We start from the raw sequence: 19,946 nt of genomic DNA, 5'->3' as shown, positions 1-19,946 counted from the left end.
TCTGCCTACAAGCCTTTGTAAAGACACGTGCTTTCATTTCTCTTGGGTAAACACCCAGGAGTAAAATGGCTGGGTCATATGGTAGGTCTCTGTTTAACTTTTTGAGAAACTGCCATTAAGACAGGAATAACACAGACCTGCTAGAGAACGGACTTGAGGATATGGGGAAGGGGAAGGGTGAGCTGTGACAAAGCGAGAGAGAGGCATGGACATATATACACTACCAAACGTAAGGTAGATAGCTAGTGGGAAGCAGCTACATAGCACAGGGAGATCAGCTCGGTGCTTTGTGACCACCTAGAGGGGTGGGATAGGGAGGGTGGGAGGGAGGGAGACGCAAGAGGGAAGAGATATGGGGATATATGTATATGTATAACTGATTCACTTTGTTATAAGGCAGAAACTAACACACCATTGTAAAGCAATTATACTCCAATAAAGATGTAAAAAAAAAAAAAAAAGGAACTGTCGAACTGTCTTCCCAAGGGGTGGTAACAATTTCCACCCTGTCAATGCTGTCTGAGAGTTCTGGTAGCTCCACGTCCTCACGAGCACTTACACAGCAGCATCCCCTTTTTACGAAGCCACTCTGATAGGTGTGGAGTACAATATGATTTCATGGTGGCTTTAATTCACATTCTTAGATGTCTAATGATATTGAACATCTTTCCACGTGCTTCTTGGATGTTCATATATCTTTGTTGAATCGTCTGTTCAGATCTTTGGCCCATTCTTTAAATTGGCTTGTTTTCTTCTTATTATTAAGTTATAGTTTTGAGGCATGTTTTACTTAACACAGATCAGAACCAGGTCATTCTCTGTTCTAATCTTCACCGGGCCTCCTCCCAGGGAATTTGGAGTAAAATCCAAACACCAAGGCCTGGTCCTCCACAATGTGGCTCCACCCCTTGTCTGATTTGTCTTCTCCCCCAGCCCTTAGCTCAGTCCTCTCATCCACACAGGCTGCCTGGCTGCACTCTGAACCAGCCAGACATCTATTACCAGGAATCATCTTATTCAGGATTCTCTGGACATGCTTAGTGTTTACCCACCCAGCCTCCCCGCAAACAAAGCTGGGGTTTCCCTGCATCCTGGGCTTCTAGCACTGCTGTAGAATGAATAAATAAATGAGTGAATGAATGTCTCTTACCTAGCTGGAAAGGTTGGGGAAGTCTCTTCTGAGAAAGTGACAATGCAGTATGATCACAGAAGAAAAGGAGGAGTTAATCAGATAACACGGTGGAGAAAGAGCATTCCAGGTAGAGGGATCAGCATGTACGAAGGCCCTGTGGCAAGAGGGAGCATGGAGGAGATAAGAAGCTCTACAGGTGGGAGAGACAGAGGAAAGGATAGCAAGGGGCTGTTTTTACTCTCTATACCCAGACCCTGAGCAAGATGGAAGCTCCCAAGGTTTTTCCAGGTGAGGAGAATGGAGGTGACTGTGACTGATGATTTAAGCATCCCTCTGGCTGCCAAGAGAGGAAGCAGAGAGGCCTCCTAAAGACACCATCACAACAGTCCAGGAAGGAGACAGCAGTGGTCTGAGATCTAATGGAGAATGTGGTGATGAGATGGACAGAGATCTAAGAAAGCTTTAGGAGGCGAAGATGTGTGGGCCTTGGTGATAGATGGGGGGTGAAGGTGAGGGTGGGGTCAGGGAGAACGAGGCCAATTCCCAGGTCTCTGGCTCTTGGGGGTGGAAGGGCAGATGGCAGTGCCCTTGGCAGAGGCTCAGGCATAGTGAGAATGTCATGGGCTGGGTATTGGTCACACTGAACTCCAGACGCCCTGGAGACATGTGTGTGTTGTGTAAGGGCTGGGGCTCCGAGGTCTCTATCTGGGAGTCCTCCTGGGATGAAGATGGGGGTGCTGCCGAGCCCAGGGCTGGGGCAGACAACAAAGAGGCCGCAGGAGGCTGGGCTGGCCAAAGATGGGAGGAGTGGTCAGGGGAGAAAGAGAGAGGAAGTGGGGCAGGGAGCTGACAGTGGGGTGAAAGCCGCAGGAAGACAACAGAGAGGTCTCGCTGTTTGAAGGCCTAGGTTCCTGGATGCCCGACGCGAGCTAGGGCAGGAAGCTAGACTGGAGACAGCGAATGCAGACAATCTTCTGGGCAAGGAGAGATGGGTGGGAGCTCCGACGGGGGGCGGCAATAAAAAGGTCTCCAGCCGCCAGGACAAGGGTGAGGGGAGAATGCGGGGGTGAGCCTGAGGAAGCCCCAAGCCAGCATCACTGCCAGTCGGACCAGCGAGGGCCTAAGCAGCCCCGACAGCCAAAGTCCGAGGGGGAGGAGGAGAGGGGAAGAGGACGAAGGCGGGCGGAAGAGGGGAGAGAGGAGAGGAGCGGGGAGAGAGGAGAGGAGGGGGCAGGAGGGGGGAGGAGGGGAGAGGGAGGGAGGCGAAGAGGGGAGGAAAGGGCAGGAGAGGGCAAGAAGCGAGGAGGGGCGGAGCGCGGGCGGGGCGGGGCGGGGCGGGATGAGCCCCCGCGCCCAACTGGTCTGGCTCGATCCTCCTTCCGCACAGTCAGGGTTTCCGTTTCCCTCCTGTACGCAGAGTAAGGGGGAGCGAGGCCGAGCCGCGGCCGCCGCCGCCGCCATGTGGCCCCCAGACCCGGAGCCCGACCCAGACCGCGAGCCTGCCGGCCGCTCCCAGCCCCACGCGGCCCTTCCCGGGCTCCGCGCCCTCCTGCCGGCGCGCGCCTTCCTCTGCTCGCTCAAAGGCCGCCTCCTGCTGGCGGAGACGGTGAGTGCGGGCCCCTGGCCCCCTCCCGGCGGCGCGGAGACCCCTGCGGCAGCTCCCGCCTGCAGCTCCCGGGCGTAGGGCTAGGGGCGCCGCCTTCTGTACGGCCGGGTCCTGGCGCCCCGCCCGGCCGGTGCCCCTCGCAGCCCCGCGAAGTTGGACTGAGATCGGCAAACTTCCGCGGTTTGGGACGGGCTCGCTGAAGCTCAGCCGCGGGTCGGAGGCGAGGCGGGAGCCGCAGGGAAGCTTGGGGAGGAGGCCCCCGACGCGGCGGCCGGGCCCCTGGGAGCTCGGCCCAGCGCTGTGTGACCTCCGGCGCCTCCGCCCTCTCTGGGCCTCTGGGACGGGCTGCGTCCCCGCATCTTCTGGCCTCCATCGGGGGCACCCCGCTCCGCATAGCCTCTCGCCACGCCCGGGCCGGGCCTAGGAGGAATCGGCCGTTCGCGAACCCCAGGTCGTTTCTCTGCTCCCTGGCCCGCTTTCTTGGGCTCAGGGAGGACCGACCGGGCCTCGAGCTGCAGGGCGGAAGCCAGAGTGGAGTCCAGCCAGCTGGGAGGGGGGACCCCCGGGATTGGGTGAGGCCCGGGCCACACAGTGGGGGGCGCGCAGGGAGGCCACCCCCACCCAGGCTGCTGAGGGGCGGCCCAGCGGGGTGACTTCATCCCCCTCCTCCCCTCCCTCGCTAGGATCCAGCCGTCCCGCCCCCGCTGAGCTCCTTCCTCCTTCCCGCCCCCGCCCCCCACCCCAGGCCCGTCAAGAGGCCTTTGTCCTCGGGACACTCGGAAAACTCCTGCACTGTCAGCCTGTGGGGTTGGGGTTTGGTGCTGGGCCTCTGTGGAGGAAAGGGGAGGAAGAGGCCAAGCGGAGGGGAGGCGGGATAAGAGTGGAGCACTTGTTACTTAGATCTCCAGCAATTTGATAATCTGTCATTACTCCCACTTTGCAGACAAGAAAGCTGAGGCCCGAGCCTCTAGGGGATTTGACATGGGTCAGTTGAGGGCCAGGGGACAGCAGGGATCAGAGAGAGGAGGGTTCTGCCGCAGCCTCTCCTTTGTACCACCCAGAGCTGATAGCAGGAGGCCGTCCTACCACCTCCTCTGCCTCTGGGGTCAGCCCAGAGGTCACCAGCCTGGCACCTGCCGGACTCCCAGATGAGGCATCACGGTCCAGGACTCGCAGCTCACACTCCAGGGAGTTGCCTCCTGGTTGGCCACGCAGCCCCACTTTGGAGATTGATGGGAGCCACTTTTTTGGAGAAGCCTTGAATCCACCATCCCCTGAGGGGACCCCAACCACACCCCACTCAGGCCCACCTCATGGGTGGGGGGGATGCTGGCCAGAGCCTAGAGGAGGCCCTCGGCAAAGCTGGGCGCCAAGAATCTAGGTCTAGGAGGATTAAGTGCGGAGGAGGGACGGATGAGGAGTGGGCACTGAAGACGCAAGGGGAGCCACTGGAGGTCACTCCTGCCCCCTCAGGTCACCTCTGGCTGCCCCCAGGCCCAAGCAAGTGGGGAGGCTGACATGGGCAGGAAGGGGGAGGAAGTTGCCACCAGGAATCAGGGACTGAGGAAACAGAATCGAGAGAGGGATCCCCAGAATCAGGCTTTGGGGGTAGGGGACAGGAAAAGGAGAGACAGAACAGCCTTTGGCAGAGGAAGTAGAGGATAGGGCCAGGCCAGGCCAGAGTCCTGTGGCCTTGCCTTCCTGGGAGGCCCTAGCAGCCTCTCAGCCCATCTCTACGCCTTAGTTTCCCATCTGTTCAAGTTGGGCTCAGCTACCTCCATTGTCATGTTCAGACCAGATACGGGTGCTCTTCAGCTCATTTGTCTGAAGCTACCACAGGGCCTCCTGTAGGGCATCTGGGTGTCATCCCCACATAGCCCCCTGGCCCACTCTGAGCTACTCAGCCATGGACCTGCTCAAACCCAGCCAGAGTGACCAAAACCAGGACAGATAAAGGCCAGCAACCACAGGGCAGTGTTGCTTAAGAACTCCAGATGTGGAGTCAGCCAAGCCAGAGTTCAAATTCTGATGCCCTCTTCTTAGCTGTATGACACTGAGCACACCACTTCATCTCCCTGAACCTCACTCTTCTCATCTGCAAAGTGGGCTGTGCAGAGCACCTGGTGCCTGGGTGGTGGTGAGGAGCTGAGGAGGCCCCACAAGCCTCAGCAGGCACTGGTCCAGTGAACAGCCCCGTCATCCCCGTCTGCTCTTCAGAGCACACGGGTCTGCAGAACTAACCAGGGGCCTCGGCATCCTCACGCATCAGTTGCCGCCCACAGTGTGTGGACAGGGCTGCAGAAAACACTTTAATTCTTAATCAGTTCCTCATTACAGTTCACCCCACCTTTCACAAAGGCTGAACAAATGATGCAGCAGGGCATGAAGTGTCAGTGTCACCACTCCCTCTCCTGGATGTTTTCGCCTTATTGTGAAAATTTGCAAATATACCAAGAAAAAACCCCATATACCCACCACCTAGGTTATACTATTTGCTTTATCACATATCTATCTGTCCATCAAAACGTTTTATTTTTTGATGCATTCAAAGTAAATTGCATGGGCTTCCCTGGTGGCGCAGCGGTTGGGGGTCCGCCTGCCGATGCAGGGGACACGGGTTCGTGCCCCTGTCCGGGAGGATCCCGCATGCCGCGGAGCGGCTGGGCCCGTGGGCCGTGGCCGCTGGGCCTGCGCGTCCGGAGCCTGTGCTCCGCGGCGGGAGAGGCCACGGCAGTGAGAGGCCCGCGTACCGAAAAAAAAAAAAAAAAAAACAAAGTAAATTGCAGACATCAGTACCTTTCAACTCTGAATACTTAAGCATGTGTATCATTAACTAAAGCACCACATTTGTGTAGTTTTTCAGGTAAATTTTTCATTCAAGCACAAATCTTGGGTGTAATTTTCTGAAACTGGCTCCTGCTTAGTGGACTGCCTTTGAGACGGCTTGGGTTTGATTTTCCCGTTGGGCACCATCTGAGTTGGTGGATTCTGCCGTAGAGCCTCTGGGGTGGGTGGGAGTGGCACAGCCCCAGGAGGCAGCTTCCTGGGGGGCTGGACGCAGGAGAGGCTGGGGCTTCCTGACTGGGTCCCGGCAGGGAGCTGGCCTGAGGTCAGGATGCAGAGCCATGCCCAGAGGCACTGGGGGCAGCACGGGTGTGCGTCTGATGGAGTTCTAATCCTGCAGCTGCAGGACTGGGCAGGTCACTTCACCTGCTGGAGCCTCCTCTAGTCCTGCCTGCAGGGAGGGGCTGTGCACAGGCTCTGACTTCTCCCTCCACCACCTCCCAGGGTCTCTCTTTCATCACCTTTGTCTGCTATGTGGCGTCCTCAGCATCCGCCTTCCTCACGGCGCCCCTGCTGGAGTTCCTGCTGGCCCTCTGCTTCCTCTTTGCTGATGCCATGCAGCTGAACGACAAGTGGCAGGGCTTGTGCTGGCCCATGATGGTGAGGGCTGGGGCCCCGGGAGGAAGGGGTTGACCGGCTATCACGGAGAGTTGTGCATTTCGGCCCTCACCCTTTCTTCAATGCACTGGAGGGGGCGTTTGCAGTTGGTTGAGCCTGGTGGGTAGGCCTGGCCTCGGATGATCCAGGCCCCACCGCACGGCAGCCACATGACCCAGGGCAGGTTGCCGTGCCTCCAGGGCCTCCAGTGTCCCTCTGTGAGGCTACGAACCCCAGACGGCATCCTCCCCCCTCGCCATCAGGTGGCGCTGGTGTTCCCAACTGGGCCCATTGGCATGAGTCTTAGCCGCAGGAATTCTAGCCATTTCCACACGGGGCAGGGCAGGTTAACTGAGGACTTGCAGGGCTTACCCAGATCTCAGCCGCCTGACAACTCTTTTTATCACCTGGGAGGGCCCAGAACCCCATCCCGGACTTTGCTGTATGAAATGGGTAAGAGAGAAGGTACAGCAAAGGCTGCACTTGAACTCTGGTCTCCTGACTTCATACCCAGTGTTCTTCCTGATGGGCTGCACCCCCTGTCCCCATTTTAGGGACCGGTAGACAGAAACCATGACACATAAATGATCTGCCACAAGTATGTGGCAAAGCAAGGTCCGGGGCCAGATCTCCCTATTGGAGAGCCAGAGGGAGCAGTGACAAGATTTCCAACTTCTCCCTGCCCGCCAAACGGGGAAGTCTGCATCTGGGCCAACCCACAGGGAGAGCTGCAGCCTGGTCCGTACCCTGTTGTCCACCTGGCAGAGGACAGCAGCCTACAGGGGGCCACTGGGCAGGGGCGGGGTGGAGGTTGGGGGAGGACCAGGGAGTGCAGGTGGGGCCAGGAAGAGCGGGAGCGCCGTGGACGCTGGACCTGGGGGCCGCATGTGTCCAGGCTGCCAGGCCCATCCTCCTCTGACGGTGGGATTCCGGCCCTGTTCTTGGCACACAGTGCCTTTCTGAGCCCCCCTCCCCTGCCTCGGCTCCCAGCGGCCCCCTTCCCATGCTGTGCCCCACTCCAGGGAGCTCACGGCGCTGTGACCATGCCCCTCTCTCCCCAGGACTTCCTACGCTGTGTCACAGCGGCCCTCATCTACTTCGCCATCTCCATCACAGCTGTGGCCAAATACTCGGACGGAGCTTCCAAAGCAGCCGGAGTGAGTAGCCACTCTACCCCTGGGAGGGGGCGATGCCCAGTGATGCCCCACTCAAGTTCACCCCACTCCTAAGTGGGTGCCCCTCTTAGCTTCTTGGGCATATTCTGCCTCTGCCTCAGTACCTTGGACTTTGACGTGGATCTCAGCGACTCCACTGTCCTCTTATTGGAGATTTACTCTGCCCAGTGTTCAAAAAGGCTGTTTGCCAAACCAAGTTAACAGCTCGTTTTTCTATCTGTCATTAACGGGAGGGGTCTGTGTCCGCCAATCTGAGCTACTTATCCAAGCAGATAAAAACAAAGCTATGAGGATGGGGCAGCGGCTGCTCCGGCTGCCCCCCCCCCATTCCCAGGCTCCCAGCTCCTGATGACACGTCCCATCCTCCCTGTCCCCTGTATCCCACAGGTGTTTGGCTTCTTTGCCACCATCGTGTTTGCAATTGACTTCTACCTGATCTTTAACGATGTGGCCAAATTCCTCAAACAAGGGGACTCCGCAGGTGAGACCGCAGCTGACAAGGCAGAAGGTAGGTAGCCACCCTGTGGGTCCCACCAGGGAACCCAGCGCATCACCTGGAACGGTTGATGCAGGGGCCCTGCTCTCCCCTGGGGACACTCGGCTAGTTTGAGGCTGGGGTAAGAGCATTTCCTCTCTCCCCATGGGCAGGAAGTGTTTTCACAGCCTGATTCTCCTATCCCTTCATGCGGCACTGATCATAAAGCCCGCCGGTCCCCTCTGGGGAGCACAGGATTCCCCAGGGCCTCAGCCTTTCCAGGAAGGGCAAGCTGAGGGCACGCCCGGCACCTCCTCCTCATGAAACCTTCCCTGACGAGCCCCCAGCGCGGCCAGTCACTCGCCTTCAACTCCCTGGACGCCGTCCACTGGGCTGCAGCGTGGCCGCCTGTCCCACAGCAGCGCCTCCGCTCCCCAGTCTCGCCTACCCCCAGCTTAAGGGCCAGCGAACCAAGCTCTCATGCTTATCCGCAGCACCCAGGCAAACACAGTCAAGCTCGGGCTTGTTTCACTTTTTAGACCCAAAGAAAGTGCCACAGACTTTTTGGTCCCTCAAGCCATCCTTCAGCTCAGAATGGCTGTTGTGCTGTTACCTGATTTAAAAAACAAAAACAAAAAACCCCTGCAAGTTAGACGGCTGGTTTTTCCATCCGTGACAGCAGCCATACCAACGTGTCGCATCCTCGGGGTGCATGTGCCCAGCTGGGGGCCCTACAGGGGTGCATCCAAGCTCCAAGCTGGTTTGGAGCTTGTGATCTCCCTCAGGCCCTCCTCAGTCACAGCCCAGGGCTCTCCCGCCCGGGGAAGCCACCAGACGAGGTGGAGGTCCCTGCCCAGGGGGCAGGAGTTACAGGGGCGGTGGAGGCTCCAGCACAGAAATGCTGGGAAGCCCAGGAGCTGACCCGGGACGGAGGGCCCAGGCCATTTACCTGCCCCTTCCTCTCCACACCCCCAGGCAGGCTTTAAATGGAGAAGCAGGTGTCAGCTCCCTGCAACTGAGTAAATCGGATGTTTGGCTCAGCACCAAACTCCCCCAGCCTGGTGTCCCATGATCCCTCGCGGCCCTTCTGTCAGCCTCTGTTGACCCAAACACCTACAGAGGCTGCCATGTGCTGGGCCCTAGGGATGTGCAGACGGGCAAGGCCAACTACCTGCCCTCAGGGAATTCAGCCCAGACAGGAATTAGATCCAGAGACAAAGTGGTGATGTACACACACGGCACAAACGGGGCACGAGGAGCCCAGAGTAGATGTCAACCATAACAGCACAACGAGAGCTAACAGAGGTAGGGATGAAGCAGCTGAGGGAGCACCCACCCTATGTGCCAGCTAGGAGGCTGTGGAGGTGACCCCATTGCTGGGTTTTGATGGATGTATAGGAGTGTGCAGGCAGAAAAAAATGGGACAGGTGGAGGGAAGACAACAGAGTATAAAGGGCAGGTGAGGTGTTTCTCTGGAACAGGTGGTCGTGTCCAGTGAGGATCAGCAGTGACATGTGGCTGGACAGAAGGACAAGGGGAGGCTTTTGAGGGGCCTGTAGGCCCCGCCTTGGAGTTGGCATCTCTCCACTGAGTGCCTGCTGTCCCCAGGCAAGTGACATCGAAACTCCTGGGGCAGGGGAGACTGAAACTATGAAATGGCTAAAAAGAAGCTTCCTGATTTTCCAGTATGTTTTAGTGTCTTGGGCAATAGCTAGCCCCATTTTGACCTGCTGAACTGCGGGTTGGGGGGCAGATATACAACCCTGACACCTCCAGGTAAGAACGGCCCAGGCAGATTTGGGAGGGCCTGGAGCCCCAGAGCAAGGGGCATCTGCGCTCCCCACCTCCATTCGACTGCACCCAGAGGCTCCCAAGCACTCGATGGTCCTCGCGCCAAGCAGACGCCACCCACGGCACCATCAGCTGCAGGAGCGGCCTGAGCCCCGGGTTCCAGCTGACAGTGCCTCCCCGGAGATGGCTCCCAGGCACCGCTGGCCCCGAAACTCCTGCCAGGCATCCTCTTTGCTTTCCTTTCAGAAGAGAATTCCGACTCTGACTCCGACTGAAGACCCGACCTGCCCTGGCAGCCTGAGCCACGCAGGCTTCCGCTCCTGCACCTCCTGACCGTGCTGGCCGGAGTGTGGCCAGGGGACTGTGCATGTTGGGAGGGAGGCTGTGACTTCCCGCACAGCAGCGGGAGTTGCTGACGGAGCAGGCCTCCTCACAGCCCCAGGGTGACGTTCCTGAGCCTGGCATACACGATGACACCCCTTGGCGCTTAGCACTCTCCAGCCTCTCTCTTCGTGAGGGCGTCGTTCTGCCACTTCTCATTTCTGTCCCACAGACCTTAAGCCCTTGAACCTCTGCCAAAAATCAGCACAAGGGGACAAAGCAGATAGAGCCTTGTTATACCACTGCAGGAAGCACGTCATGCTGTGGTGAGTGTGGGGGAGAGACAAGACAGAAACCGGCAGAGGGCCATCCCTGGGCCCCAGCGGCTTCTGTCTGCATCTGGTGCCCCTGCTCACGGCAGGCATTTTGTTGAGAACGACGCTTCCAAGATTCTTTTGTTCAAGGAGCAACAGTTCCCTCTTCATTCTTTTTTTTTTTTTTTTTTTTTGCGTTATGTGGGCCTCTCACTGTTGTGGCCTCTCCCGTTGTGGAGCACAGGCTCCAGACGCGCAGGCTCAGCGGCCATGGCTCACGGGACCAGCCGCTCCACGGCATGTGGGATCTTCCCAGACTGGGGCATGAACCCGTGTCCCCTGCATCGGCAGGCGGACTCTCAACCACTGCACCGCCAGGGAAGTCCCCCTCTTCATTCTTGAAGCAGGGAGAAAACTGGCCTTTGCTGTGTGATCTAGGAGAGAGTGGGTCCCAGTGCCCATGAGTGATACTTCACACCCTTGGAGACCATATCTTCTTCAGATGACATGCCTATTCTGGGTCTAAGACTGTTTCAAGAAGAGCTCGTAGACTAGCTTACCAGGTCCAAGAGATCGAGGGCTCCACACGACAAAGTGGCAGTGACAGCCCCCAGGGCAGCTGGGCAGGCCCAGCCAAACCCTGTCTTTCCTTGGGCCGTCAGCAGGCCAGAGGCTCTCGGGCCCTCAGGACAATGTGCTTCTGAACACCTGACCCTCACGAGGGGCGAGACGTGCCTTCTGTGTTCACCTAAGGACCTTATTATGCTGTGCATGTATCTTCAATGGGATTTTGTAACTTTATAATTTTTTTTTTTTTACACAAAAGCAGCTTCTTACATGGCATTTCCTGTGACCCAAGAGGCCTTGTGAACGAGCCAGAGCTCTGGACTCATGTTTTGGACATTTGTAATCTTTGTTCTTCTCTTGCATGTGAATCTCCTACCCTGAAAAAAGCCATAATGGATTAAATCAGACTGACTTCCTGCTTGGAGTGTGTGTGTTTGAAAAAAACCTTACACACCCGGAGCAACGCTGCCGGGTGTCATGCGTCAGCAGAGTGGTCCCACGCGCTGTGTAGATCCTGGCAGCTCCAGGTTACAGCAGTGATGCACGCGCACTTGTTCCCCACCAGGCCCCCGCTAGGCGTCGGCACGTTTACTCTACACCTCACACAATCCTCTTTCACAGTTCAGGAAACTGATGGAAGGTTCGGTGACTTGCCCAGGTCCTCGCAAGAGGCCCAGGGTCTCACCCACGCATCAGGCTCACGTCCCGTGGTAAGTCAGTGCTTTGGCCCCGGCGATGGAAAAGGATCGAGGCATTCTGCCCCAACTTTCACACACAGTGTGTTCTGAAAACACATATGAAAGTCGACTGTGCAGAAGCCAACGGGCCTGTGGGTGTGGCCCCACCTCGCCAGGCCCAGCCAGGCCCAGCCAAGCCGCCTGTGGACAGCGACACTGCAGAGTCCTCACCCCCAACTGTGGCTGTGTTCAACCCCCGCCCTACGGGCCTGTTTCAGGATCCGGGCCACAGCCTTTGAAGGGGCGGGAGGCAAGGCAGAGCGAAGAAAGAGATGACACTGTTTTTACATGTCCGTTTATTAAACAAGAACTCCTTCATGACAATTTAATACAGTATTTATTAGCGATTAGTGTTGAGAAAATTATTTCCCTCTACATACAAAAATACAGATTTGAACACTATGAAAACAATCAGGACAAGTACCATGAAAAATTGGTCCTTCAAAAGAAATAAAGAGGGAAAACTGAGGGCAGCACGAGGCTTTGTCTGCTGTCAGGGACAAACCAACAGGAACAAAGGCTTTGGGGCCCCCAAACCACTCCAAATGAATAGAGTCAAACGTGGGAGCCTGTGGGAGCCGGGTGGTGCCCACCCCAGGGCATCCACACCAGCTTCAAAAGCCAGGATGGGAGCTCTGACCTACCAACAGCGTAAACCAAAGTTTGCCAACCAGGCGTCACCTCAGGTCGCCCCGCAGCTGTGTCTACACTGTTAAAGGAAATAGACTTTTAAGAAGCAAAGTGTAGTAGTTGTTAAATTAACATTGCCCCTCTCCCAAGTATCACTGGGCCAAGTACCGAGTAATCACATGGGAATTATCAGCCATCTGACTCGACTTCCTTTGTTAGAAAATGACACATTCCGACCCTTCAAAGCGACGCACACACACACACAAAAGCTACAGTTGTATGTTTTAATAAATCCATTCCTTCATTTTAAATGGGCTCAGCGAGTTTACTCAAGACTTTTCTTGACCAGACATAACTCAGTCCTGCAGGGGTGGGAAAGCAAAAAGAGCAGCCGGCACGTCCTCTGTGTCTTAATTTCATCAAGCTTGTCACAGCAGGGGATCTATTACGTTTGGGCGGGAAACCAGGAAGGGCCACGGAACCTACCCAGGGCATCCACAAACCAATCTGAGATCCGAGTGGAAGGTGAGCCCGAGACCAGCAGAGATTCCGCCCCCCCCCGCCCCCCAGCACGTCTCACGCGGGCAGAGGGAGGCTGGCCAAGGCGAAGGACGGCGGCCTGAGCTGATCCGGAAGACAGACACCAGCCAGAGAAAGGGCTTTTTTCACCGTTTTAGACCCAAAGAAGGGGAAGTCAGAGCACCGAGAATGTTCTGTTCTTTTTTTATGGAACCACTTTCCTCTTACTGTTTGAGATGAGCAGTGGCTGTTCAAACTGAAAAAGGGGTTAAAAAATGCAAAATGCAGTTATACTGATTAATAACTATTTCACAGAAATATATTCTTACTCTCAGACTGTTTAAATAAGCAGAAACGAGATGTTGGGGAGAAAGCAGCAGAAAACAAGACAGGAAAAGCCGGGGGGTTGGGGTTTTTTTTTTCTTCTTTTTTAAGATATATAATGAAGTTTAAAGGGAAAACGACCAAACCTCAAAACCAACATTGCTGGAAGCAATATTAAAAGGACAAAATCTAAAATCATGCTACAAAAATAGTGTTATCTTGTTTAACTAAATGTACATCTTTTTTTTCTTCAATTCCATGATTGACAAGAGTGTTCATGTGACTGACACACGGAAGGCACCAAAGGTGAAGTGATTATTATTTGTCTTAAAATACATGACATAATTACCTACTTTGGGAAAAGAAAAAATACAGTCATACCTGTAATAAATAGTTAAGTGTTTTTGCCACGGGTTCCTGAACCCCTACAAATTTCAACATATACAAATAGTTTCGACCCCTAGCATTCTTTTAGAGGAAACTACATCAGAATCAAGTTATGAAAAGCACTGGTTTTATCCACATACGTCAGTTTCATCATGAGGCAGGATTTGAAAACTCGGTTTTAAACGGGTTACGGAGTGACAGTTGGAAGCAGGCGAGAGGCCTTAGCGGCCTGGGCCAGTCCCGGGAGGCGGCACAGGCATCCTGCCCTCCCGCTCCCCCAGGAACCCTTGGACCAGCCAGTTCTCCCTCCAAGCACTGAGTATCTGCCTTCCTCACATCTGCAGAAAGGAGAACAGAGTTGAAACTTGCAAAACCATTTTGGAACATGCAGGAAAGCAAAACGGCCCACGAAGGGAAGCAGACAGACCCGGCCCTGCCTGCGTGGACACCAGGCCCCCATGCTGTCCTCGTTTCCTGACCGTCCCTTCAGGTGGCTTTCCTGATAAAAGGGGTGCTTCCTACCGGGTTTCAGCAGTGTCCTCCAAAGACGACTCAGATTGGATAGTTCCAGGCTACTACTGAAACCCGTACAAACCACTGTCAGATCAATTGTGTCACACGTTCTCTCCTCTGAGGTGCAGTTATGAAAAGAAACTTTGGGCCTCTCCCTAATCCCACCAACAAAGCTGATTAAGGTCATTTGAGACAAGTTCCTACTCTAAATTAGAACCATGAAAGTTCTGATGTAGCTCACTAGAGTCCAGGCTATTAACCCCTTAATGAAGGCTCTCGGCCTTGTGTAGAATGCATCCCAAAGAAAACACAACACTCCAGGGTGTCTAGATAGCAAGTCACCCAAATTAAAGTCTTGGCATAAAAACTAGACAACAGACTAACCCTGTGAAAAAGAGAGACGATTCAAGGACCCATAAACTAGACTTTATTCTAGGCAAGTCGCCACTGATTTACTCAGCGGACTTACGGGTAATTTTTTTTCTTTACTTTTATGTTTATAGAATAATCAAAACTAGAAAGGAAAAAATAAATCCCCAAGGTTGAGAAATTATATCCAAATGGAAAAAGAATCTAGACCAAACGAAGGGAAACTATATCAGAACCCACCCCTGTGTCAAGCCTAAAAGTATATGAATGCCATTTACTGGTGTGAAGAAAAGTTAAACAAACATTCAACTTTGAGAAGAAAATCCTTCTAGATCTAACAGATATCGAGGGTATTTTCTTTCAGAGACAGTTTCTAAATAAAAGAAATGTAAAGAGCCAGATATTTCAAATGACCTTCTCAACCGACAGTTATGATTTCAGAGATATCTGCTGAGAAGAGAAGAAACAGGAGATTTCATAAAGAGCCAAGAGCATTTACAAAGCCACGGCAGGCGGTGTCAGGCCTGCGTCCTCTCTGAGGGGCACCCAAATCAGAATCCGAGTCGCCTGTCCAGCCCTGTGAGTCCCCAAACTCACACCAAGAGCCCGGCGCCAAGGCACGCTGTTCCCCACGCTGGCTCCTGCTCTCCGGTGGGCTCCAGAACACAAGACCTCGCTTTTCCAAAGAGGGCAGGAAGCACCCTGGGTGGGTAACCACGTCCAGTGCTCTTGACAGGCCCACGGCAGACATTCTGAGCCTCCCCCTCCTCCCTCTCCCCTCCCAGACCCGCCCCTGCTCCCACTTCACCAGCTGTCACCTAGCTGGTCCTGGGAATGGTTGCTGATGAAATAAGAGGGAGCCCCTGAGTTCTGCGAACTTCACTAGGAGCCAGAAAACTGTCTGGAGACCTCACACGCTAATGGCAGTCGCTGGAGCAGGAAGCAACTTTTTATTTCACTTGAGACAGTCAATCGGCAGCAGCCTAGAAGGTGTTTTCACCTTTTGCTACCTGTGTAACGTCATATTTTCCTGTAAACCAGAGGTGGAGAAAATGAAAATCTGGCACTGGCACAAAGACTTCATGGTTGCTTTGTTTTGAACATGGATGGCACAACGGGACCCACTTCAGTCGTCATGGCCTCCCAGAATCACTACAGGGGCCGCACGTTGTCTCCACACTTTATTCATCCGTTAGGACAGATTCTAAAAACGACCCACAGAACATCTTGTACAGCCCGAGATTAGGAACTTGGTCCGCCTCTTAAACACGTGGGTTTCTTCCCAAACAGCACATGCGAGTCAACAAGAAAAGGTGAGCTTGGGCCACACACACATGAAACTGGGAGGGGATATTCAAGGGTCATTCGCTGCAAGCAAGAATTCACATACACGTGCAGACAAAAGGGTTAGTGCTTCATCTCCTCAGAGGCCGCATGTGGCTTAACCCAAGATTGAATCACTAAGAAACCTTCGAAGAAAGGCAGACGGAACTGCAAACTTTAAAAGAGTAGGAAAGTTTTCAACTGAGTCACAAAGCTCTCTCCAGAAGCATCCGACACAGGGTGGGGTCGGACACACTCCATGCCTGCCCATGGGCATGAGCCTTTAGCCAAAGGGCAGTGATGGTGCCCGAAGGGCAGGGGGTGGCATCCACCTTCCAGAGCCGAGCCCTCAGAACCAGGCTGTGTCCTTGGCTTCCCTGGGGCCAGGCCGGGCTTCATCCACGCTGGCATCTTGGTTCAAGTTGCCATGGAAGACATGGCCATTGGGACTGGGCAGGCTACTACATTCTTGCCTTTCTGTGGACAAAGGGAATCTCTTGGACGACTGTTGCTGTAGAGTGAAAATCTATTTTCTTTGCTTTAAATGGAACTTCTGTTGTGAGATTTTAATCTGTAACTGGCTTTGTCTTTCCCTGGCTTTATATGGAGCCAACAAGTATCTTTAGGCTCTCGTGATTAGAATCTCCCTGTATGAAAGGGAAAAGGTACTTCCCCCCGCCCCACCCCGTGCCTTCAGCAGTGTGAAGGGAGGCTAAAGGAGAATCAGAGAAAAGAAAAAATACCGCATCGACCAAATTGATGCCAGGATAAACTTTCTCTGAAGACGTCAGTGTTTGCATCCATCTAAAACCACCAGAGTTTCCACCAAATGCTTGAGGGTTTCAACCATCCAGTCTCCAGGAACAAATTCAAACATACACAAGTCTGGCACCAACTATGAAAGCCAATATCATCCCACCAGAAAACTGAGAAACACTAAGATTGCCTCAGCCTCAAAAATGCCCCAAACCAAACTGACATGGGTCCATATTGGAACTATTAAATGCAAAAATAAGCTTCCTTCAGTCTGCAAAAAACAGTCCTTTTAAGCCCCCCAAATCTAGATTGTCTTGTTTGTACACACAGACAACATACGGAAAATGCAGGCGTCTTTCCATTCACACTGGACAACCATATTCCTTCCTTCTCACCACACTGCCACGCGTGACAGGCCTTATGACTCTGCATCACACCAATTTGCATACCTGGCCACTTCTGGTTGTAGTGGGAGCTTATTAAATATAAAGAAATATATTTACAAAAACCATGGGAGAGTCTCATGGCACAAAGGACATTAAATAGTTACAGGGGAATAAATAATTCCAAGATTCTAACACTAAGATGCAAATTATTCAATAATTCCTAAGTGGCCTATAGCACAAGGTGTCACCACTTTTTATCATCTATCAGCGTTTACAACTGCGATGGGCTTCAGAACCGTTCCTTGCAGCTGACAACACATCCTCAGGAGGCCAATAGGCTCCTTTCAACCAGATGATAAACTGGTTTTACTGAAGTAACTTGGGAAAATTGGGGCAACAACCCTGCCTGAACAGTCTTCTATTTTTCAATCTCACTTCAAAGGCGGCTTTTTTATTGAGGCCAAGTAACATAAGTCCCAGCAGGAGGTTTCTGATACAGTTCAGGGTGGTCCTTCTAAGTGGGCCCCATTTAATGCAAGGCTGAGTCTTTGTGACCCTGTTTTTAAATGGAACTCTCAAAGGGAGAGAAGCCCCATTTTGACTAAGCATATACACTCAACAAATGCAAAATAAATATATAAAATGAACAGATAAAATCCAGATGTCATAATCTCCTCAAAAATCACTACACATAATAGGTATGGAGTTTGTGAAGCATGGTTTGTACGGCCTCACAACATCCACGGGAAGAGGGCTCCGTCAGACCCGCTGTGACCAGGCCTGGCTGCCCTCTGCGGGAACAGAGGGAGGGGAATTACTGCCTGATGAGCTGGGTCTGCACCTGCAGCCCAAGGCCCCTGAGCAGACCAGGGGTTTGAACAGGTGACCTGGGTCACGGCCCTGGAAAGGAACTGCGGCAGAACTGGGATTGTATGGGATGTTCAGTTCAGGGAGCCCTAACCCCGACCCTTCAGAGACAGCACAGTACCGTTTCCTGCGGAATCCCCAGGCAAGCAGTGCTACCTGATCAAGCCACCCGCGCAGGGAAATCAGACGCTGCTCTGCTCTGCAGAACGTGATGCCGTGTGTGCACAGCTGGACACTTCTCACACAGGCTCTGCTCGCCCCACCCCCAGACCCAGACCCTCTCTCTCGTTACACCGCACGCTGCTGAAGCTGTAAACACTCACTAGGACAAGATCCTGGGGACTCTCCACGTTAATGCAAAATCTTCCAACCAGCAGTAAGCGTTTTTTTCCTCGGTCAGGGAGAAACACAAAATATTAGAGCTAGAGTGAGGTTTGTAAACATTAAAAACAGTTCAGAGTGAAAACCTGACACGTTAAAACAATTTTTCCATAAAAGATACAATTAGTCTCCAACAGAAAAAAAATAAAAAACTACAGCATCGTAGGGGCTCATTTAACTCAGTCACCACAATAATCGTCACTTTATCGAGAATCAGTTCAAAACCTTACATAACTGGAACTTTCCCCTACAGATTCCAAGATCGACATTCATGGTTACGACCCTGAGGCACAGGGACGACCGTTCCTCTGAAACATCAGTGAAAGGGTGTGTCATGGTGCAGATTCAAGTATTTTCAAATCCTAGACAGATCTACTCAGAATCACTCTAGAACTCTTCTCAGGCATTTGAAAATCAGTGCACACCCCTAAAACAGAGGTGTGTCCCCACCTGTGGTCCATGATGCCAGCAAATGGGCAAGGTTTCGGGCTGGGGGAATGGACTGTATTTCTTTCATGGCTTTTACCTGGGAAGGTAAAATGACAGAGAATCTGCAGTCCAGCCTCAAAGTATTCAGGAAAGGGAGGAAACTGGAAAAAAGATGGTCCCCACATTCCTGGAGGAGAATCTGAGATTCAGGGAGGTGATTCATTTGAGGAAGCATCAAGGGATTTCTCAGCAGGGTAGGAAACAAATGGTGACCCTCCCACAGGTCAGCAGTGCCGCGGCGCTGTGCCAAGAGGATGCCAGCTTTTCCCACCCGCCTCAAACCCCAGACCCAGCGAAAAGCTCCGCCAGCACACCCACCGCCAAGACCCTCAGTGTCTCACGTGGCTTTCCAGGCTTGTGCTGGTGTCTCGATGCCCCGGGCATGGAAAACAACGGGGAGAGGGGGATCCTGGCAGCGAGACTAAAGCTGACCTGGGGCAGCTATGGGAGCTGCCCCGGAATCACTGCTCACCGACTGTTCCAACCATGTACCTTCATTCCTTGATTTCCGCCCCCCACTCCTAGCAGCCCCCATTTAATCCAAAGTCCTGACTTGTCACAAATACATATGACAGGTGGCTCAGAGTCAGACGTGAAGCCTGTGCTCAGGGACAGTGAAGTGGACATGGCAGCCTGTGAGGCCAGCGGCTCCCAGGGCCACCAAACCAGAGGATCTGGGGACCTGTCCCGCCCACCTCTTTCTGAACAGCTGGGCACGGGACTCCCTGCCTCAGGCACCCGCCACGAGGGCCACTGTGAAAACCCTTTCCCAAAATGAACTTTTACCGAGGAGGACAAAATTCAACTTAGTCACATGAAAATCTGACGTGATGAGGGACAGAAAAACTTGATTGAAAGGACGGGCACAAGGAGCAGAGGGAAGAGGACTCTGGCGCGTCCTCACGTGTCCAGGCGCTGGATCTCGGGCCGGCTGTCCACGTCTCTGGACTCCGTGCGGGCGCGGATGTAGTCACTGGCGCTCTGCTGGCGGAGGCTGACTCTCCACTTCTGCGCGGCCAGGAACGCGCTCACCGCGTGCGCCGCGGTTGCCAAGAAGCCAAATATCTACGAAACACAAACCCAGTTAGTCCATGGGCACGTCAGCCGTCTGAGGGGTCTCTGGGCAGCTTACAATGAGCCGAGCTGCAGCAGCTCTCCCAGCTCTAACCCCAACACGCAGCCCCGCTGAATGTTCAGCTTGTCATGGCCAAGTTCATAGTCGTGTGACCCACAGAAAGGCAGGCTAAGGTCTCTTTTAAAGCAATTAGTCTCCAGCAGAAGTGGTTCTACAAGGAAACAGAAGTGCCTCTTTCACAGACCTTCATGACACTGGTACTCGGAGGAAAATACAATGTAGATGAAACACCATGAGATGAAAAATCAGGGTCTCGCTGTGTGAGCCCCAAATCAAACCGCAAGACCTGACGTTCCAAATCACAGCCC

General features: G+C 53.7%; 2 protein-coding genes across 2 annotated transcripts in view; one reads left to right on the top strand and one right to left on the bottom strand.

Moving 5' to 3' along the window:
• Positions 1-2,509: 2,509 nt before the first annotated feature.
• Positions 2,510-11,240, top strand: CMTM3 (CKLF like MARVEL transmembrane domain containing 3). Its single transcript, XM_019935716.3, has 5 exons — positions 2,510-2,738; positions 6,027-6,182; positions 7,241-7,336; positions 7,742-7,862; positions 9,867-11,240. The coding sequence occupies exons 1-5, from the start codon at positions 2,592-2,594 to the stop codon at positions 9,893-9,895; spliced, it is 549 nt and encodes a 182-aa protein (XP_019791275.1). The 5' UTR covers positions 2,510-2,591; the 3' UTR covers positions 9,896-11,240.
• Positions 10,426-19,946, bottom strand: part of CMTM4 (CKLF like MARVEL transmembrane domain containing 4) — a 69,368-nt gene continuing 59,847 nt past the window's right edge. The window contains exon 4 of the mRNA XM_019935715.3: positions 10,426-19,568. Within this exon, the coding sequence (XP_019791274.1) occupies positions 19,404-19,568 (165 nt within the window). The 3' untranslated portion in view covers positions 10,426-19,403. The remainder of the gene's footprint in view (positions 19,569-19,946) is intronic.

The sequence above is a fragment of the Tursiops truncatus genome, chromosome 19 (genome assembly GCF_011762595.2).
Source record: "Tursiops truncatus isolate mTurTru1 chromosome 19, mTurTru1.mat.Y, whole genome shotgun sequence".
NCBI lineage: Eukaryota > Metazoa > Chordata > Mammalia > Artiodactyla > Delphinidae > Tursiops > Tursiops truncatus.
Note: the sequence above shows the minus strand (reverse complement) of the source record. Positions and strands in the feature narration are given on the sequence as shown.